At 35.4% G+C, this 24,476-nt stretch overlaps 1 protein-coding gene across 1 annotated transcript in view; it reads right to left on the bottom strand.

The window, feature by feature from the left end:
- LOC149805034 (uncharacterized) overlaps positions 1-24,476 on the bottom strand; it is an 89,345-nt gene that overhangs the window by 49,272 nt on the left and 15,597 nt on the right. Inside the window, exon 2 of the mRNA XM_089946726.1 lies at positions 5,158-5,274. Within this exon, the coding sequence (XP_089802852.1) occupies positions 5,158-5,274 (117 nt within the window). The remainder of the gene's footprint in view (positions 1-5,157; positions 5,275-24,476) is intronic.

Below are 24,476 nucleotides of genomic sequence, written 5' to 3'. Positions count from 1 at the left end.
AATAATCCGTCACACTAAAATACAAAAAAAAAAACAAAAAAAACCACCAAAACTAACATGCATTTTGTAGCCAAGAACAGGTCTAGAATGTTTTACATGTGATAACAGTTGAAAATTAATCATCTCGCAGAGATCCATCGCCCAACTAAATTCAGTAAATTACATGGGGAAGTTTAAATATTTGAACTCACAAAACATACATTATTTGTATGAAAAGAATCTATGTGGGACCAACATTTTCATTTTTTGGGGTTTGGAGAGGAGTGTATGATTTTCTTTCAAGCCAGACTATTTTCTTTGACATCAAGATTATTACTTTTCCAACTGATATAATGGATTTAATTACTTTAATTAGTTCGCCCCCACCCACCCCCACCACCATTAACGCAAGATTTTTTTTTCAAGCTATTTTGGATCGGAAGTTTATTTTCAAAAATTCGCAGCAACCCCAACGTCATTCGTGACGAAGGCGAAATGTTTGGCTCCTTACGTGCCTTTCATTTTTTTAAAATTACAATTATCTTAATAATATGTGATGTAAATGGGAGTTATGGCATGTGGTGATGCATCTAATAGGGTTGTTTTGTTTGATACGGTAGCTTAGTTTGTAGATGATCGGGCCAGTAAGTACAGGGGTCGCGGCTTCCTCGACCTAATATTGCCAATATTGCGCTAAAGTGCTGTTAGACCAATAAAAACCTACCTTTATGACCCTAGAGAATGTTTCTCTTGAGAATGATTCGTTTCCACAGTTTCACCGATATCCAGACGGGCATTAATATATATATATATATATATATATATATATATATATATATATATATATATATATATATATATATATATATATATATATATATATATATATATATAATGTAAGCTGTATCAATGATATACCACGAGATGTATAAATTTTAATGAAAAATGTATACGAGTGGTATATCATTGTATATCATTGAAATAGCGTACATACTATACATATATTTTATTTATACCACCTACAAGTTTTCATTTTAAGTGAGAGATAAAACTGACGGCCATAAACGGTGCACTTTATGGGAGTGAACTCTTCACCACCCTCGTATGTATGTATTCTCAAACAAGACGTTCTCTAGTGATTCATAATTTCCTGTACACTTCGTTCATATTAATTGCTATATGTTTCCTTCGGCAATATTAAATGAAATGAAAACACAAGGCTGATAGTTTTAATAATGTGCAAGCAAACATTGAATTTGCAGCGTTCGTTGCCATGAACAGTAACAGGGCGGCTTTTTTTGCAACTATAGCAACACTACGATTCGAGCAGAAACATCAAAATAATAAAGGAATAAGAGATAATTAAACAATTTAACCCTAGCTACATTTCAGTGATATCGTTTCTGTCCATATTTCGCCTTTTCTACTGACTGTCAGTGTCACTTTCAAAAATTATCCTACGTTTCCGCTGAGTGGGCCCTGTTAGAGAATTCGCCTGTTGAAAGAAGTTGACTCAGTTAGGGATCTTGTTCACGTTTTGCGGAAGGTTCATAACAAACATATTTTGTACGGTGATGTCTGATCTGTAAAATAGGTTGCTAATAATCTGATTCTGTTGAATAGTACACATTTAGGAAGTTGATATACTACAGTCTGTTGCTGTGCAGTTTGAAATTTCTATGTTGTGGGGGTGTGGGTTGACAGCATCATTACTTGGGAGGCCGGTGTTGCTCAGGTAATTGGAGTACGTCTGTTGTTGTTTGTCACTGATATTTAAGTAGCTGTACATTTTTTGTGGCCTGAAATTTGCATGATATCAGTTGGCGGAATGTTTCAACCTCTTAACTTCTGAATTAGGTACTTTCGGCTACTAGTTTTTGTTAATTTCTTTCTTTCTCTAATATTTGCTTTTTTTAATTTTTTCATGATGCAGTTTGTTAATTCCAACGAATTGTTTTCCAAACCATTTTGTGTTTGTCGCTGAGATTGGCATAGTGTTGGGCGCAATACAGAAAGGATCTTCACGCTGACAAAAGTATGCTGGTCTTAGCTCAGCATACCGTTTGTAGATAGCAAGTGGATCTCTCTTAGTTGTTTTTGTTTTCATACATCTTAGGATTAATATCACTGAGGTCCTTGACATTGTCTCCTGTTTTATTTTTTATCTGCCTTTCAATGAGTTCAAGATACACGAGGCAACATCTTTCTTTAGTGTAACACCACCACCCCATTTCAGATTGTGATGTTCAGTTACTCCCCTCAAACCAAAATGCAAAGAGTTGTTAAACCACAATGTGTGTTAACAATGGTTTCAGGTGTTTCCATCTCCATTAGTTTTTTGCTATACAAGCCATTTATTTCTTCGTCTGGGATCGGTTGACACCGATTAGGTTAAAAATCATTTTTGGGGGGTTATTTTTTCCTTTTTAAATGTAATATTACAAGAAATTCATATCCATGTTTAGAGAGTATAATAGCTATAAAAACATGATCATTATGCGTATTCATACACCATGGGCAAATCACAATTCGATACACCAGTAATACTGGTACATCGCTGCTTTATACCATCACCTCAATCAATTTTAACTACGGTTGATTTTTTTTTATAGGTGTCAATTTGCGTGGTTTTTGGGGAAGAATAACATTTTGTTTATAGGAGCCTATTTAACTTCGTGGATTTGGGATGCGTCCCATTTCGTCATACTGATATAGTTGCTTGTCACTGGGTTTATAAGTTCGTCGTTAAAAGCTTCAGAATCATCGAAGCTCGGTAAGCCAAGAAAATAGGGCATTTATCTACAGGTATTTATCTAAAACAATGCTTATGTACCCAATGATCAAATGAAAATACCCCCAAACATTTCAGCAACATGTGTTCGTTCGTTCGATAAAGAATGATAAAGAGCCGTTCTCTTTTCTGAGAGAGAGAGAGAGAGAGAGATTGCTTTATTAATGCATATCGTTCCTTATTTTTAGCATAAAAAAGAGTGCGATTAGCATAAGGATTGAAGCAGAGAATTAATGACAACCGCTGTGTTATGCCAATTCTTGTACGAATGAAGACCTTCGACACATTCCAAAGCAACTAATTCAAACTTTCGCAGCACACCAGAATAGTTTGCCTTTCAAATTTAGATCAGCAAGCGTTTTAAATTTTCACTACAGCCGACACGAAGTAGAGTTTAATTTTGCCAAAGGAATTTCTAAAATTGTATTCAAAGAAAAATAATGGCCAACTTTGGCTTTTGAATAAAGTATATGTAACACATTGTTTCATCGTTTGGAGCTAAATAACACCCCTAAATATTTTAGTATATTTTCCCCGAAGGATAGCATCAATAGCTTTACAAACATGGCACATTAGGGACAGACCATTTCAGTGTCCGGAAGGGGGAGGGCAGTGATTCATTTTACCAGTATATTTTTTCTTCTATCTTAAGATAATTCATTTTCCAGCTAATGTGATAGATATAATATAAGTTCTTAATTTTTTACAAGTCAGAGTAAGAGTATTTTGGCAATTTATCTGGGTACTGGAAACTATACAAACTAAATAAAATCTTAGCCCCTCCCCCGAAAATGAAATGGTCGGTCCATTAGTGAGTAAATATTTTGATAGATACGCTGGAGTCAGACCTGTAAATACTTTTCACTATATATCAGGATCAATACAATTTGGCGCCAATACTTGTCTTGTTATGCAGTCGCTTATGAATTATTTCTTTTTAAATGACATAGTCATGACACGCATACCGCTGTGAATCAAAAATACTTGCGTTAAATCAAAAAGATTAATTTTTCCTAATCTATAAAAGGTGTCATGTATAATTAATCATTCATTTTATTTTAGAAAATGCGCTTATGACAAGCAATCTTTCTCCGTAATAAATCTTGTGAAATTGTGTTGCACGCAGCGGTCATATAAATTCCTGAGGGAAAATTAGTTCAAGGAGTAATTTATTATTCTTTAGTAAGTATACTTAAAGTCAGTTAAAAAATAAACATGTGCAGACATATACATAAAGTCGGTTGTCTATTCTTAAGTATGTTAACTAGGTCATTTGAAATTAGAGGCAAATGAATGTCAACTGCTTCAGTATTACGGAAGCCATTTAACTACCTTACAATTTAATGTCAACGGCTGCAATATTACTGAAATGGTTCTTTTCTGCTTTACAGTTGAATGTCAACGTCTGCAATATTACGGAAGCCGTTTTATTTCATTACAGTTGAATGTCAACGGCTGCAATATTACGGAAGCCGTTTTATTTCATTACAATTGAATGTCAACGGCTGCAATATTACGGAAGCCGTTTTATTTCATTACAGTTGAATGTCAACGGCTTCAATATTACGGAAGCCGTTTTATTTCATTACAGTTGAATGTCAACGGCTGCAATATTACGGAAGCCGTTTTATTTCATTACAATTGAATGTCAACGGCTGCAATATTACGGAAGCTGTTTTATTTCATTACAGTTGAATGTCAACGGCTTCAATATTACGGAAGCCGTTTTATTTCATTACAGTTGAATGTCAACGGCTGTAATATTACGGAAGCCGTTTTATTTCATTACAATTGAATATCAACGGATGCTGAAAGTTTCTTTTGGTGCTTTACAGTTCAATGTCAACGGCTGCAGTATTACTGAAACCGTCTGAATGCTTCGCAATTGAATGTCAACTTTACAATTTTACAATGTCGTCTGAGTTAAGATCCAGAAGCTAACGCTGCGTTTGTACAGACTGCCAGTGTTTGTATGATGTGTAGTGCATACAGTTTGTTTACGAGGAATGCATATACAAAGGAAACTAAATACAAACAGGCACTATAGAAAACGTACAGGACACTGGTAAAGACACTAGTAATAGACTCCGGAACTTAATATATCGTAATTTTAAAGTATACGTTGTCTAATATAGAGTATATAGATGCGATGTGAATCGTCTTGCATTTGAAAACTGAGAAGAATGATGGAAAATCGTACACTAATCCACACTATTATGGCTTACAATACAGTGACAGCATCGAGCGTCAAAAGGACACAGATCGTCATATCGTGTACAGTCCCGCGATTTTTCTCTTTTTTGGAAACACCTGTTCGCTGCAACAGGCATTGCGTTATGCATATAAATTAGTGATACATACGTTAGGTAAAACAAGACATTACGTACCTTCCTCAGCGTCTCGTTTTGGATTTTCGTTGACTCCAAATGCCGGATTAGAGTAGGCAAACTCCGTGGCATCGTTTTCATTTCCAAGTTTCTTGGATCTGGATGTCCTCAATATATCTGCAACAATAATAAAGTTAAATATTTGTTCAGATAATGTATAATAGACGCTTATGTAATAAAGGTCATGTCGTCTGATACAAGTCGCAGTTGATGTTTTACACATTTGAGTCAAGAAATCTTAAAAACAACGAGTGCATTTCTTTAAAATTTTGCTGATTTCTAACTGTAAACGTCAAAATTAGATATACAGTAAGTAAAGCTATTGTATACGTAATGCAACTCTGGTGATAGTGTAGGAATAGATCCAAAACTAACATTTATCATTGCTAACACCAATCCATTAGAAATGGACTTAAAAATAACCGTAATCACGGCTAACAAGAAAACTAGTCGAAATGGACCTAAACATAACATTTATAACTGCTGCGATGAAAATAGCAGAAACTGATCTATTAATCGTTTTTATCACTGCTAACATGAAACCAGCGGAGATGGACAAAAAATAATCACGTATATCACAGCTAAGACGAAAATAAGACTTTCTCAATTGGACCGACGCTGTACTGGGGTAAAATAATTTCCAGGAATTCAAGATAAGACAGGTTCTACCTTTCTACTGTTGAGTGTTGAACTATCTCTGGTATTCTTCAGCGATAACAAGATTTTAAAAGTAGCTGCTGCGGTGGCCATACTGAATGTCAGATTGGTATCATTCTCATCTAGGTCAGAATATACATCACTAGACGTGTTCTGGTAAATGCTCTATGCTGACCATTCATTCGATAGAAGTAATGATAATATTTTTAACCTGTCCATGTGGCAGCCATGTTAAACTTCAAATCAGTGCCATTTGCAGTTAGGAATAACTAGACATCATAAGAAGTCTTTTCGTGAGGATACCATGTCAATACGACTCTCCATTTAAGAGAAGTAGTGAAAACAGATTTTCAAGATACCGTGGCGGAAGAGTAGTGATAACAAAATTTTCCATGTGAATGGATGCCTGAAAAGATCAAATTTTATTTAGGACCAATTTGACCATGTCATGAATGTGTGTATCAAGTTTCACGGCACTGCTGCAAGTAGTTATGATAACGGAGGGACGGACGGACGACGGATCGTTCCATAAGCTCTTCCGGTCTATGACCAGCATAGCTAACCAGAAAAATCATCGTTGCCACTGCTAACTCAACTAGTAGAAATGAACCTATACAAAATCGCTAAAATAAATCCAGCACAAATGGATGTAAAAATCACTTTTATCACTGCAAACACGAAACCAGTAGGAATGGACACAAAATCACTTTTAACATGAAACTAATTAATCTGGACCTGAAAATCACCGTTATCGCTGCACACTCGAAACTTAAACGAAACTAATAGAAACGGATCTAAAGAAAACCCTTTTCACTGCTAACATGAAACCAGTAGAAATGGACCTAAAACCACCTTTATCATTACTAACAAAAAATTAGTAGAAATGGACCTAAAACTAACTTTATCATTACTAACATGCAGTTAGTAGAAATGGACCTAAAACCACCTTTATTATTGCTACAACAAAACAGTAGAAATGGACCTAAACAAACGTTATCATTGCTAACATGAAACTGTAGAAATGGGCTTAAAACCACCTTTATCGTTGCTAACATGGAACTAGTAGAAAATTGACTCATAAATCACCACAAGCACCATTAACATTAAATAAGTATTTCGAATGTATACAAGTTTTACTCTTACCACACTTCTTGGACGGGATATTTTAATCTCTTTTCATTCACTGGATAGTGGGATTGTTTCACCAATCACGACTTAGTAAGGTGACTTAGAAACTTAATCATAACGGTTGCCCAAAGATTCATTGCATACTTGACTAAAGCTGAAATAAGTGACGAAAAAAACCTTACTAGCATGTTTGCAAGAATGCAGTAAGTATAACCAACCACTCATACACAAAACTGGGTCAAAGTTGCATATCTGACTAGAAAATATGTAAACGGTCATTAATGCGATGCGCTACCTCATTAAAATACAGCCATGTCTTTAGTTTTTTATTATCTGTTTTTAAGTCATCATCCTATAATATGGGCGAGTGGTTTTATATAGGTGTGTGTGTGTGTGTGTGTGTGTGTGTGAGAGAGAGAGAGAGAGAGAGAGAGAGAGAGAGAGAGAGAAAGAGAGAGAGAGAGAAAGAGAGAGAGAGAGTGGGTAGGTGGGTTAACTACCATCAGTCGTATAACGCTTAAACTCTAAATAGTTTACACAGTATCTGTAATCTGACTGGTTTATTTTGATCGACATCTGCATTACTTTTAGAGGCAAATTTCTAGTAGAAATGTTTTGCACCAGGCGAGTAGCGTAGGAGGAGTGATTTGTCTGTCAAGAGTCCATATAGAGGTTTGTATCTAGTTGCGTAGGAGGAGTGATTTGTCTGTCAAGAGTCCATATAGAGGTTTGTATCTAGTTGCGATAGGTCACCAACTATCTATAATATGCGCCTGTGCTATATTTGGGCAGATTGCATCTCATGCCGATCGTATACGTTCACTTTATTGTACGCTCAAAATCAATTTTTGAATCCTTATTAGTGTGTTTAAGAATTTACAATAACACCTCCAATATTAACATCTATTTAGACTGAAAGTGTTTTTAATTATAGTTTGTTCATTAAAGTTTCACAAATAATAATTATATGCTAATCATAGAAACAATACTAGACTTTGCGTGGGCACTCAAGCTGTTACGTTTTGTGCATGTAAGGGCCAGAACTCCTATCAGATAATGTGCCCGGAAAACAAGCTACGTTGTTCATTCTTGTATGATTCATTGAAACAGTGTTCTAACAGCTTGACGCATTATGCGACGATATATTTGACTCTGACGTTTTTAAACATTGATATCTCGCGCCTTCTTCACGTGTCACTCAACAATGTACCGTCCAGCGGCATTTCACACTCATAAACACTTGAAAAATGCCACAACATCGACGTCACGAGCCCTAAAGATACCCAAATATACCTGTAATACGAAAATAACTCTTTAAACTTGATAACCAAGGTTAACAAGGTAAAAAATACCTGGTGTTAATAAGAACCCTCTACCACTTCTCTCTCTCTCTCTCTCTCTCTGACTGACATATACAGAGTGGCATAACTTGTACATTAGCTCAGTGTAATATCATCAAAACAGACTACATTAATAATGGTAAGAAACTGAATCTGATGTCATGTGACCCGTTTTGATTCCCACGATTTCATTATGTTAATATTAAATGTTTCCTTATTTAGAATGCACATCATATTGCCATAGTAACTTATAAACTTCCTAACCTTTAACAGTCGTCATTTCGAAGAGAATAATAATTTTCCATATGCAATTTGACTGAATACAATTATCTGCTTTTTGTGTGTCAACGTATCTGCATGTATATGCGTCAATGTATCTGTATGTATATGCGTCAACGTATCTGTATGTATGTGTCAACGTATCTGTATGTATGTGTGTCAACGTATATGTATGTATGTATGTATGTATGTATGTATGTATGTATGTATGTATGTATGTATGTATGTATGTATGTATGTGCATATAGGATCGTTTGTAAATAGTATAACTCTAGTATACAACAGAAATTAAAATATACTTGTAAGTGATGAGATACACCATAGGTAAATCTGTATCTTGTATATGTGGATATGTACAAGTACAAACATTTTGTTACAGAAACCAGGGAAAAGGAAAGAAACCAAACGAGACGGTGATCAGGAATACTGCATATTTTGTAGTTGGCAGATGATGTCAAAGAAATAGGAAAATCTGAATAATGCAAAAAGCTATACAATTTCCAGTTTTATTTCTCCCGTTTTCTTACCAGAAGACAAGGCACTGAGTACAGCAAATAGCTCAGACATTCACTGATTGATCGAAAGGGACTTTCACCGAATGACCGGAAGGCATCTAATAAATTGATCACTTTGATGAGTCTACAATTAAAGGTTCATATAACAGTAAGGACATCAGCGATCCTAAATGCGAAACAACCGCATTTATTTTTTACTTTTGGGAAAACTATAAAAAGGCACATCAATAAGAACCAAATCACGCATGAACGCTGTGTTTTCACTATTTTGCTTGCTCTGTAGTAAACATCTGTGCTATAGTCAATGCCCGTTTCACTTGATTTACAAAGTGAGTTACCCCAAGAAAGGCAAGATAACCATATCTGAGGACTGTATCAGTTTCTCACGAAATGAATTAAATAACTATGGACTTGAAAATCAAGCCTCAAACTTGAGTTTTTATTGTATTTGAAACTGAAATAACATTTATGAAGTTTTAAATCTTAGTTACGTTTTCTAAAAGTAAGATTTACAGTTAATTCCCTGGGGAAATGTAGTTAGATTTTTTTTTACAATTCAGTATCGTGATCACTGTTTTCTTTGACTTGACCATAGTGATTATATCATACCATAATCTCACCGGTGAATACCGAAGATAATGCATATGCAATGATTACGCTTCCAACGCGGGGATACAGGATCATCAAAGATCAATTTTCCACATTTTCTTGTTAAGCTTTATACATTGTATAAAAGTTCTAGCCCATGGAAACTATACTAGGGCTCTAATACGGAGTACAAGTTGTCAGACAGTGACTTTAACAGTGTTTTAAATCAGCAGCTGGGCTATAAAGGAAATATGTCACTATAAGCTAGCTTAATCGCAAGTTACAAATGAAAAGTAAAACAACGCTGAACCATCATTAAAAGTACGCAAGTTGTCAATGCTCTTGTTTTTTCTTCAAAGACTTACGTTTCTTCTACATCTGGATGAATTTTCCTATATTATGAAACAAGATGGCTGCGCTTTAATGTCATCGATTTTAATTACTAATTAGCTCTTGTCTAGCTGCTAGGTAAGGGTTGCACGCGATATAGTTATACAACTTTCTGTTATTTGTTATATTTGTACTGTGTTCTGGTGTAAGTTAAAAAAAAATACAAAGTCTGCTTTTGTGGATATCTGACAAAGAGAAAGTTAATTGGTAATTTTTTTGCACCAATTAGCTGTAGAACGGACATCAAGAGATTAACGAGTTTACACAGCCGCATTAACATGGTGCATGGTATACTGTGCACTTTCGACAACAAGCTAGTACACAGCCTTTTATCAATCAGCTCCGGGAACGCTCCTAGCAACATGAAATAAGCAACCTAACACCGACAAGGAATGGTGACTGCTTTCAGAGGAAAGATCTTTGAACTACGATAGCAAAATGCGAAAAATTGACCCATGGTTTGATGAGAGCTATATGTGATGTGATGTGATGTGATTTTGATTTTTAACGTAGCTATAACAATTTTTCAGTCATATCGCTACGATGTCTGCAATGTGGCAGTTTAAAGTGATGTCTAGCACTGGGGCATCATGCCGCAGACATGTAGCATGATGTCCCACCAAGTCACATTATCCTGACACCGGGCCGACCAGTCCTAACACTAACCTCTTAATGCTGAGCGCCAAGCGAGGCAGCTGTTAGTACCATTTTTGTAAGTCTTTGGTATGACTCGGCCGGGGATCGAACCCACGACCTCCCGCATGATGAGAGCTATAAATTATATATATATATATATATATATATATATATATATATATATATATATATATATTAAATAAAGGGACACTAGAGAACAACACCCACTGAAAGCCTTTGATGTATTTATTTTTAGATATGTCAAATTTCGATTATGCTTTACTCCAGTTGCCTTGGCATTTAATGATTATATCCATATTGCCGTGCCGTAAAAAATTAAACCAAACAACCAGATCGCGTGGAGACACCGTGGAGGGACTTTTTATTATTATTAATCATTCACATGCTCACTGTAATCTTACTGCGATGTTTGCAGAAACGGAACAAATCGCGTGAGCTGTACTTTACATTGTTGAGATTCTTTATTACTGTTTAATAATCGTTCATTTTAGGAAATCCAGACTGTAAGCATTAACATGAACTGTTTTCATTTCATGACTGAAATAAGTTGGCTTTCAAAATATCATCGAGGGCAAAAAGCTTCGTTGTGGGGGTTTGGGTTGGGGGGCATGTTTCATTATTTCAGTCCCAACAAATATTTGCATTCATGTTATTTTAAGAATTTCTCTTATAGTTTCCTGGTTTTTTTAATACTTAACTGCTGAGATTTCCTATTTACTCCAGAGTTCACATAGTTTCGAATAATTCCTACAATAAATTTCGCCAAAAGGCACTTGACAGTCTGATAATGTTACAAAATTATGTGATTTTAGATGCATTATTTATGAATCATAGTAACACTATTACAAACTGCTCCGGTGGCTTAGTGGTTAGAGCGTCCGCCTCGGATGCGGGAGGTTGTGGGTTCGATCCCCGGTTGAATCATACCAAAGACTTACAAAAATGGTACAAACAGCTGCCTCGCTTGGTGCACAACATTAACGGTTAATGTTAGAACTGGTCGACCTGGTGTCAGGATAATGTGACTGGGTGGGATATCATGCTGCACGTCTGCGACATGATGCCCCAGTGTTATTCATTACTATAAACTGCCACACTACAGACATAGCTATATGACTGAAAAATTGTTAAAGCTACGTTAAAATTCCAAATCACACACACACACACACACACACACACACACACCACTATTACAGTTTAGTGTAAAGTTCCACCTGATATAGGGCCATTCACACTCCGCCATCACGAAACTACGAATTGTCTTTCCTTATGTAATCAAGGCATTTGTGAGGTGATCGATCCTTTCTCGTGTCAAACAATACCTGAATTTGTTGTTGATTTTGAGCCAGTTTGACTTGGATTTGTATAAAATAGATGATAGCATCACAAACTAATTTGCACATAAAGGTAGATGAAACAGAGATATTTCAGTTCTGATAACCAAGGACACATACAGGTGCAATGGTGAGGGAACTCAAACTATGTAACAGTGACACCACGAGAATTTACTCAAGGTGGAGAAAAAAATGTTCCCAAAAAATTATTATAAATGAAAATATTTTTTAAAATCACACTACAGATTGAAACAAAAGGAACCTCTTTCACCAATATTGTATGCATTTTTGCTAAATTGCATTGTACCAGGAACAAACGGCTATGGAAATCGTGCAATTTAAAAGCTGTCGAAAATGAAGATCATTGTTTGCTTGTATGTCCATTTGAAAGAAAACTGAGAAGAAAATATTTTATTATGATGTTATTGTTCATGGCCGCATATTGAAAAATATGACGTCATAATCTCTGCAAATTCAAACAAAATTCTTAAACTTGTTTCCTAAATTTGATATACTTTGTGCAATAGAAAATATAAGAAAATAACTAGTTTTATATAAGTAGTTAATGATTAATTGCATTATATGACTAATAAAATTAATTATAATTGTTTTTTATTTTATGCAAATTCAAAGCCATTTTGAAACAAATAATAGAAAATATCGATATTATATTCAATATTCAACATAATTATGTTACTTATCGTCTGAAGAATGGCATTTTTGCATCCTTGGTAGCCATAAATTGCTTTGTAATTTAATGACAAATACATTCTGTGTTTTATTCTGTTCGGTTCTATACCATCATATTTTCCTAGAAATGTAGTTTTAATCAGTATTTCTATTAGGTGAAGCATCACCTCGATTTACTGGTTTAGACAGATGAAAGTAATCGTCTCTGTACTCGACGTTGTTTTCATTTACATGTCTATCATGCATGCGAATGACAGGTCACATGACTACGTGACGTAGTGCTCGATCACTCTTTCAGCAAATTTCTTAAGTTTTTGCCATGTTTCGAAACCGATTACTTCCATCTAGGGATTATACAACTGCCAATTACATGTAAGAACTATTTACCGCCTAAACTGAAGAGCCGGATAAGAACTACTCACCTCCGATACTGAAGAGTTTCACAACGGAAGTGTTTCAAAGATCAATACTTAATTTTAACAAATGCACGTTTTAATGTAACTTTACGAAGAATTTTAAATTGGCTTAAATTATAATTAGATTCACCCTACGTAGTAATTACAACAAACAAACAAAAGGGATCTAACGTTAGATTCTTACTATACGTATGAGTCCATAGAGCTGGACATAATATAAGGTGGCAGGGTCCAGTTTCGTAAATTGGTCCCTGGCAAATTTCTTAACTTAAGGCTATGGTGTGACTTTTTCAGCTATTATTGTTTACTGTTTATATATATGGATATATTTGTGAACTAGGTGTTTTGGGCTTGTGTTGTTCTTGAAATTGATGTCAGGCATGGACACCTTCCATAGTTGCTCTGCAGTATGTTGATAGTGAAATACCAATAGTTGGCTAGGAAGAAGAGCTAGCCTCCCATAGCAGTAGACACGTGGGTTCAAGGCAAGCCGAGTATCTCAAAAACGGCTTGGATGACAACTATTCTGAATTGCATCAAACTATTTAGTAGACAATGTTTTTCAAAATTTTCGTCCAGGGAAAGGGCTTGCGTTTACACTGTGAGCACTACATGCTGTCAAAAATGGTATTTGGATGTGAAAAATGCAGGTATAAAATAGGGGTTGGGGTGCATAAACCTCTTCTGCTATGAACTGCCATTGACTTCTCTGGTCAAGTGAATACTATTCTTATGCATTGTTTTAATATAGGTATCTAAAAATATGGACCTTTTTGACCTCACTTGTGTATTTGATTTTTTTATGATTTTTTATACTAGGTCGCTGATTGCGGCATTAAATTTGTACATAAAAACTGGACCCTGCCCCCTAATATAGAAAACTGCATTGCGAATCACCATATAACAGAGGCGCTTACTTTGCAACGATGGACAGAGCGCTTTTAGATGTGATTTGTCTTCACTTTTAATTAACAATCACGCAGAAACATAATTATTCATCTTTGTTTTGATCTACTTACATGTATGAGGAAACAAAAGCGTGTTGTTATCTTATGTGTTGATCTTTAATACCAATTCAATAAGAGGTCGTTTTTTTATGTCTTACGCTTCGGGAAAATAACTGCATACGATGTATGTGTAGGAGGTTGAATGACAAGATAAAAGCTAGGATTTACAAGTTAATGGACGTGTTTTGTCACAAACGGACCAGATATGACCCCCAAATTTATGTATCTTTAATTACGCAGATGTTCAACAAACAACTCATCCGTATTCCGCAGGCAACTTGTCTTCACACCAGCATAATACTCTCTCCGTACACATAAAAATAACTCGCATAGGAAAGCTTATATCACACTGGCTTGCAGAAATGTGTGCATTCTTGTATATTGTTCCTCACACTTCACATCTTGACAGCAATGATAAATATATTGTTCTCGACATGATTGTTTCTTTCAGTGATTGCAAAAGAAGAGATTACATTCAAGATAACTAATGTCGTTCCAACAAATATGTAATTAATGATTGATTTGCCTGTTACAAATGAAGTGACTTTATAACATTAAGCATAATTTTGTTTAAAATTTTATTTTACGCGATAGTCTTTAATACATACGGATACCGAAACTATTATTGAGAGATAGCGGTTTAAATTTTCCGTATAGGTCAGAGCCGACTCCACGTTCATGACCGTACCCTTCTTTGTGTGTACAAAACGAAGAAACTGAAATTATTCGAAATCAAGAATTAAAGCTTTGACGCCATTCATTCAAGTCACTAATTAAAAGTGATGGCTGACGTTTAATACAAGGGAAGAACAAAGAGGAGAACGTAATATCAATATAAAGGACTTTTTGGTATAGAATTAGTCGTGCCATATAGAATGCTGATCCAGCTTCGAGACTTAATTCTTAATTCATTTAACCTAGTGAGCCCTAAAGAGCTGGTAAGAAACTAAATTACGACCTTTTTTTGCGACATCAGTCACTTGAATTACCACGTGACATACATTACGGGAAATTCTTTCGCATTAATTATTGCATCATTTTTTAAATCTCGCAGAGTAATAATGTAAGCCTTAGTAACTCGGTACAGGGTCGGACTCGTAATCTAATGGTAGCGGGCTCGATAATCGCCTATGCTAATTCGGGCGGCTTCCTTAAGAAAGGAAATTAGCACCCATTTATTACACATGATATAGCCACCACTGTGTTAAAAATGTCATTCAAGCCCCCCTCCCAATAATTCCGCAATACTAATAATGTAATAATACTTAAGTTTGAATGATCTTATCTTCAGTACAACTTGCGCGATATGTAACGAGTATTATCCTATTACCATGGCCGATTAATCAGTCACACAGCTGTAATGACACTGACTAAAAGTTATGGGGCTGATCTCAACTATTCATTAAAACATTCAAATATTTGCAGAAACTCGCGTCTGCAATCATCGGTTTATATTTTATACACTTACCAGTATTGCTTGCGACTGTTGAGTTACCGTCGGTTGAAGGTTCTTTTTTTGTGTGGCGATAAGCACATAATCAAATTTTATGTCTGACACCTTGTAAATCCACGTGGAATTGCACAACCATATGTCCTGTGGCCATTTTGAATTTCGCGCTTGATATGGTTCTCAACAAATATTGGTAAGTATCCTGTACACAGTTGTGTTCCGGAAAGATTTGCACGCAGGAAAATTTTCATTTTAATGAACAGATGCCATCATACCCATAAATGGTCCATCGGTATCAACACAGTTATGAGAGTTTGAATTATTGGACTAAGTAATACCTTGTAGAAGACAAAGGGGCAAAATAAAATCACAACTTTACTTTTAAAAGCTTTTTTTTCTGTAAATGTATGTATGAAGCAAACATCAGTTTGACTATTTGTGCCTTTCTTCTGGGAGAAATATTCCAAACAAAAGACATTCACTTTTTGGCTAGAAAAGTCTTTTATTTAGATAAAATGCTGAAAATTTAGCTTAATTTAGATTCTTTTTTTTCTTGAAATTAGATCAGGGTCTATGCAGACGGACACGCACATAGATGCCAAAGGGAGAGTTTAGACCAATGCGGGATCGACGAAAATAATCAGGCGTTTTTCAAAGTAATGATGCACATAAACTGAGAACCACTTCTGTTTCAACCAAATTATCATATTTGTTCAAATTTATTGGCAACTTTATCAAACTGTCCGAACTCTTCTTATAACATCAATAAATGCTGCTGAATGTCAATGTTATACATATGATTTTTGTGTTTTCTCACACCCTACTATATCTGTAACAATATATAGACTAATTTTCCTCTGTTTTTGAGATCCTTTTATTACTATTTCTAAGACAGGGCGTGGCGCACATAAGTCGAGTCCAGGCACTTTTATTATTGTGAGGGGACCGCATAATTAAGTTTTGCGGGATTGGATGCAAAGGTCAGATTACTTGCTACATCACTGTATATATATATATATATATATATATATATATATATATATATATATATATATATATATATATATATATATATATAACCTGACTTTCCATCTTCACTTTCAGATTTCAGACAGCTACTGCTCCAATCAACGTAAAATAATGGCTATTTTTATTGAGCAATCGATGCCGTCTTCCGAGTGTTCAGACATCTTAAATCGTCTACATGTTCTCAAGCCTCTGAAGTTACCAAATTTAGCAACATACGTCATGCTGTTCGGTCCGTATATGGTACCTTCGACAAGATTTGTTTACATCTGCCTGATTCAAGTTTTTGTGGCGAGAAATCTCAAACTAATATATTCCATTTTCTTTTAGGAAACATAAACAGAAGTAACAACTATGAGTTAATTCAATGAATAAGGTAGAGTTTGCTTGACTATGATTTATAAAACAAATGTTAATTTTTTAAACTGAAGCTCGATACTTGTAAAAGTGAGATCAATGTACAAATATAATGTTATTTACCGAAAGTTGTATTAATTGTGGGACAGGTTTGGGGACCCATTACATTTTGGGCTAAGCTGTTGAATATATAAATAAATAGATAAATAAATAAATAAATAAATAAATAAATAAATAAATAAATAAATAAAATTAAAAAAAACACATTAATTTTAAGTATCCGCACAACATTACCTCACAGGTAAATGCAAAATAATGGACGTACAAGGTGCATGTATGGATTGAGCGACGTAATGTACGTTGCCCAGTTTTCTCCAAGCCACAAGGGTTAAATGATATCTGCGAGATTTAAAAATTATTAAAACCTAGAAAGACTGCTTGGGTAGCTGACTAATAGAAGGTGAATTACCAAAAGTTACGCTAGAATGAAAATAGCTGTCTGAAAGTGACGATATGACGATATCTGACAGTGACGATGTCTTATCAGATTACCAACGTATTTAACATTTTCCTCCATAAATCAGTGATCCAACTTTATAAAAATGGAAGTGCGTCCCCCAAGTTGCCTTTGGTGCCCACTTTTTCCTTTTATCTCTGTACCATTCTAGCCCCTACCCCCAATCTTCCAAGACTATCCCCACAGCATCATCCATATTCTCTAAACACTTTCTTAAATCAGTGTTTCCTTTTGTTTATTCCACATATCGTTCTCTTTATTTAACGGGCAAACTTATGAATGTGCTTTTGTCTGTTTCTGCTTCCAAAAATATTAATTCCCCAATTTCGTGACTGACATCTAGTCCCTTTATCACAATAAATGTCTTTTGGTTATAAAGAGTACCGCTTTCTTCACCAAAAATGCCCATTTTGGCACGCTGTAAATGGAGGTAAGCCCTTGAAAGCACTTGTCATAAACAGGTTGGCAAATGTTATTTTCCTCTTTACACGATTTTTATGCATCAAGTTGTGTTTTGGAGGACATATACAGTAATAGCCAAATATATAACCTTTTTCCTACGGAGAAAGGTAAGAAGAGCAGAAATTGTGATCTGTGTTCCATAATGTAAGCTATTATGATTAAACGAAATAAATAAATTTAGATTCTTCAGAAAATATATCAGAATATAATATATGGTTTTCTATTGTTTGGAGATGATCCAGTTTACTTCGTGTTAAATGACACATGTAGGCGCAATCGCTCCAATGACAGCACATTCCATTTGACCTATTTTCCTCATATCGCAGTTGTCTTTTTCGTTATCGAGTATTTGAGAAGAACAAGAACAAAACAACTGGACGGCTTTAAACAAGTTACGCATGTAATCCTACACCCGTTGGGTCAGGGGCCAAATACAAATCAAGGTAAACTGATTTATGTATCTCGCGTGAAAATAGCCAAAATTAGAAGAAAGGTATCGATAGAAAATACATAAGAAATCAACGATGTATCTTGTGACAAAACGCATTGATAGTGTGATTCAGATACCAGTATTTTCATGTCCAAATCAAATAGTTTTTAATATATTTGACAACCCCACTGTTGTCAGCACCATAGACCGACTATACTCGCTTATAAGTCGAGTCCAACTGAATCCTGCACAGACTCAGATGTGCCGTCGCATAACGCGCCGGCAGATCTGGATATGTACAGTTTGTAAGGAGTAATAAGTAGAACAAACAACATAGACCCTGATCTGCAAGCGCGCAGTGCTATGGCAAACCAATATATATATATATATATATATATATATATATATATATATATATATATATATATATATATATATATATATATATATATATAATGTGTGTGTGTGTGTGTGTGTGTGTGTGTGTGTGTGAAAGTTAAATTTTAAGGCGATAACAATATACTAGTTTGGAATCCTTTAAATTAAAAAACAGTCTGTATTTATTGGGCCAAATTTTGAAGAGCCAAATTACATTGAAATTAGATCCTTCTGCCAACGCCCTAACATACAATATCAAAAGTATCACGATACAGATACGTATAATCTATCTTTAGTTCTGCAGAAAAATGTAGCCTTCATGTTTATGTGTGTGCTTAAAATAAACGCCACTTTCACCCCATTCCCGCAAAATATGGAGCATTCAATTGTCAGTGAACACTTACTATGCACACAGTGTCTTTTTCTTCGGTGCTCTACCAAGCTGAGACTGGGTCCATTTAAACTGAAATTTCACAGAGCCAACCACTCTTTTAATTTGCGTGTAGTTTCAACGTTATGCACAGACCAAGCAGAATCATAGACTGGTTTTTCTTCAACAATGAATTGAAACATAAGACCAGAAAACCGATTAAATTGTCGATAACATGAACACTCTAAACAAGAAAGCAAGTCAATCTCGCAGACCTTGCCATTTTCAATAGCATTCCACAAGCATATTGTGCATCACGGTTTGAGTCAAGTAGTGCGAATTCTTAACAAGGGTTTCTGTTTTTTTCTTCTCCCTCCCATCATGCCTTTTAATAGAGGGAGACTCATCACTGATAACAGTTACACAACTATTTGCAACTCCCACGACCAGAGATGCCCATGGTGCCCGGAGTGGCGAGAAAAATGGTCAAGATTATCAAACCTCCCAAGTTCACAATGTCTACAGTTAGACTGATATACAGGTCGCCAATCCTACATCATTCCATTCATACTATAGAGCAGGAAGCTAACGAATGAAAAGGTTACAGATATTAAATAGCAACAGACAGGACATACATTTAAGATCTGGCTAGCTGTTGGTTAATTCCGAAATAAAAATGGAAAATAATACAAATCTATATCAATGTTATTGAAAACATTATCAGCAAATATTATCGAAGTTTAATTTGACAATACTTTTACATAATCGAGACTAATCCAGATTTATTAGAAACAACTGCAAAACATAAGAGATCATTTTACTGAGTTTCATTGACAATTGAAACAAATATGTCCATTTCGACCATGAAATGGGGCAGACCATTTTTGGTGTGTGTGTGTGTGTGTGTGATTGTTTTTCGAACCAGGATATATTAAAGTTCCTGTGAATCTTCATTGTTCAGTTAAAAAAGGAATACCAGTTGCCTTTGAGTACGTCGCTATTCGCATGCATGGAATGATGCATTAGATGTTCCAGTACATAAAGCTGCTGTTTACATTATAGCATCAATCAGGGGAAATTAAAGTAAGTTGTGCTAGTATAAAGTGTTACTAAGCAGCAAAAATATCTGATACGATAGAAGAAGAAAAACCCCAAACAATCCGGGAAGATTAGATGGTTAGAGAAGAATATCTACCTCATCAAACAAGCAGAAAAGAATGTTAAAAGAATCACTAAATACATTACGGAATCCTTGCCACACAAAAAGGTGATTAAGTAATTATTCAAAATTTCATGTTATGTGACTATACAGAGTTGTTATATGTGTGACAATGAATTTACCTAACTTGAACAGGACAGCGATGCCATTTGATACGCTTTAATATCCAATTTGAAATTCGTCCAGTAACTTAAAGCAATAATCTGCTCTAGCAATGTTTGTTATTATGAATAAGTAATTAACTTTTAGGCTGACGCAGAATCCTTGATAATATCATGATTATGTCTTGTAAAATGGCTCGTTTGAACATGATACAGTGAATGAAGATGGTGAATCTTCTAATTCCACCAAGGAAGATAAATAAAATGCTATCGGAATATGAGACACTGATAAAAAAGCAACCCAGTTATCATGTATCATTGAGAACGTTTTCTAATGTAACTTGAGTGGACGCATAGCACATCGGCATCATTACTTTCGCAAACAAAAACATTTAAAAAATGTGTCAAACTGACCTTGTTCGACTAGTTCCATTTAGCCGCTCCATTTATTGTAAATAAACACATACCAGGTCGAGTATGAAGTCATGATACGCTTTAATCTTGAGTGGTAGTAAATCTTTCTTGGCAATGTTTGTGCCGTGTTGCTCGGTCACCCATTTAAAACACTACGAAACACGTGTCTGATAAATGAAAAAGTCAAAAAAGATATTCAATCCTTGTAACCATATCTATTTACTTGAGTATCGTCTAGTAAATGACATTCTGGCGATGGCGATTTACGATATGTTTTCTGCATTTATGGGCAAGATCGTTTTGTCCTTAAGACTTTGCCAAGTATGACTGGTAATATCAAATTGAAGACAAAGCTAGAATACCCAACGTCCACTGTACGATTCGTTCATTAAAGTGTAAATACATATTTCGAGCACAGAGAGAATGATTGCAAAGTATATGAGGACTCACATTCATGACTGTACAATCGTTTTCATTTTGTACCATACTATATTATAAAATTACTTTCTTGCGTTAATGTTACCTACACACGAAACTGACAAAACTTACCAAATGATCTAGCATCGTGACACTGACATGTAAACAGTTATAAACGATGCCCACGCATAATTATATAATATTAAATGTGTTCACCCACTGCGATGCATGCACATATAAGTACCCTTTTTATTCTGAGCAATCTTTTCGTTTATGTATGTACCGCAAATAAATAATTTCCAAGATTATCAGATACAATTTGAACACAAAGTTCATTGTATGTGACTAGAGATGCTTGCATTTACCTTCTCTGCTGCTGACGATGTCAGTGAGTACAAACTGAGGTCGACACTGCTACTGTAAAGTGTGTGTGAGAGAGAGAGAGAGAGAGAGAGAGAGAGAGAGAGAGAGTTTTGTAACCATATTTAATAAATTCTTCCTCTGAACCTTGTGATATAAGCGTGTTTTCTTTGGGGCTTTTTATGCTCTGTACATAGATAAACAAATTCCATCTCTTTAAGTTTGCGACCATCTTGTTGATCTAAGTGCAAAAGAAAATAGAATTAAGTGGATCGGAGTTTACGAAGATAGATGGCTAACACATCATGGAAAATCGTATCTGTATTCGAATGCAAGAAGGTGATACTTGTTTATATTGGTCATCACCAATGCAAAAAGATCAAGCCGAGCCACAGAACATGGTACAGACAAGGAAGCTTTAAACTGTATGCATACATGAATGTCATGAAAGGTGTATACTTCCGACTTCTTAAGTAAGCCTTTTTTAAAAAAATGCTTTAATAACCTATTCCAACTGCATGATACACATACTAAGTTTTTATCATATCAGTAGTATAACCATGTAGTTAAAGGGTCTATTATTTCTGAATGGATATATACTTCACACTCCAATATGAAACCATGTGAAAACTAGCTGCTCTAACCCTCTCCACGTATTAAGAGCTAAAACAGCAGTACGATGTAGATTCTCGTTGCATACTGGATAGTCAGTATTGCGAACCGGGGGTGGGTGGACAGATGTACGTTAATCTTGCCCTGAAACAGCAAAACTTTTAAAGACGTCATTAAATAAAGACAAACTAAGCCATCATCAGGCGTATGACTATGAACTACTCCAATGTATGTGCATAAAGCCTTTCTTGGACGTTGTTAATAACCGTTATAGTAGTATCGCAGACAGTTTAGCAACAATTGTCAGTCACTTAACTAAAGAAAGGGAATACTATCAACTACGTGACACCAAAAACACTTATCGTCTCACAGGTGTCAAGCAAATAGTATCCCTCTGTTGCCATGACCTACGTACAACAATGCTCATGTAGCCCATACATAGAGCACATCCCAGATTTCCGAACCATCTACAAAGATCGTAACCAGTGTCAAGCAATATTAAGTGAAATTTCTGTTGCTAATTTATCACGGATCAAGTCTTCACACCTTGAGTATAGACACAGTATAAAAACTCTAAAACAAACACGAAGTCCTTGCAAATGGTCTTGCACATATGTGACTGTATACGGTAATGCACGATGACCACTCATACTGTCAGTTTTTGAAAGATGACGAGATAAGGTGATTTTATCGTCTGTCGAGTATAAACATGTTCTCAGCCTCGGGGTGAAGATTTCAGAACTGTAAAATGCTGTGAGAAAAAGCATCCATCAACATGAAGTGGTGGCGTTTGGAATTTGAGCATGACCAAGAATAATATACATTAAAGGACATTTTAGCAGATGAGAGTGTTAGAATTCGCTGAACGTGAATCGTGTTAAAACTGATTACTTGCTATTATTTTAGGCTGGTTGGTTGGCTGGTCGGTTAAATGGCATTCGTAGCACATCTTTGACTATACCATGCGAGGCGAAGCTTTTCCAAAGCTACACCGATGCAACCGATCCGGGATGGCCTGGATGGGTATCGAACCGGCGACCTGGATTACAAGTCCAACGTTCTTACAGCTGAGCTACAATGGATCTTTCTTATTTAGGTGCGAATGTATCGGTACTGGCAGAGTTTTGTGTACTGAAATAAGTGAATTTCAGATGTAACAGTATTGACAAATTAATTTCACTTGTTTGTCTCATATGAGTACATTAAGGGACAAAATGTTGCCTATCATTTCAATGTACCGTAAGAGATGTTGTTCAAAATTCAAATGCAGCATAAGTCACATCGTGCTCAGCGTTATTTGTATCCAGTACCGATTTATATAAAATACTGAGGACTCCTGGAAACCTCAAGGTTACATGGTCGGGGACTCTATTGATTTTGAAAATGGTGGCCCATGACCACATTTCTCAACAAAAATGTAAAAGATAAAAGTCCAGCACGCTATAAAGAGCACATTGTGAGTGGACCCAAATTAAAAATGTTTAAGGAGAGCCTGCAATAAGGAACTGTCATTAAAGAGGTCTGTGGAATGAAGAGACCTAAGCACATTAAGAACCGACAATTTAATTTTCCGGGAGTGTTAGTGGTGGGTTGGGTTGGGGATATTAAAAAAAAAATGTCCGGTCTCATATAGCTCAAAAATATTCTTGCTCTAATTTATAATTAAAACCCATTATATCCATTGTATTAGTTTAACAAGGTATCGTTAAGTAAAAGAAAAAATCCTAGTCCCAGATCTCGCCCACCAAAAGTTAAATGGTAGGTCCCTTATAAAGGGATAATGCATTCAAAAAGATTTGTCCCTTAAGGCATACATATATAATTATAGGATTATGTCTTTTAACTAATATCACCATACTTGTTCTTGCACACGCACACACACACACGCACGCGCGCGCGCGAGTTCTTAAGCTCACAGACACTGACGTGTTTTTCTGTTCACACACAAATTTTGATTTAACTTTTGCCCCATACATATGAGAAAATCGAGATACGTTGACGAAAACGCTTCAAGACACAACGGCATTACAATATCACGCGTCCATAACTAATTCACTTTAGTAAGACCTTTTCACAACCGTGTGTCAATCTACAATGACCATGTCATAATTATGTCCTGTCTTTTGTAAACTCTATAATCACTGTATCTTTTAATATCAAGATCATATATTTTATATAATTAGCATTTATTTTGCTTCAACTAAG

This window comes from Sinohyriopsis cumingii, chromosome 2 (genome assembly GCF_028554795.1).
Source record: "Sinohyriopsis cumingii isolate HCF-2022 chromosome 2, ASM2855479v2, whole genome shotgun sequence".
In the NCBI taxonomy this organism is placed as follows: Eukaryota; Metazoa; Mollusca; class Bivalvia; order Unionida; family Unionidae; genus Sinohyriopsis; species Sinohyriopsis cumingii.
This window is presented reverse-complemented; position numbering and strand designations above follow the sequence as displayed.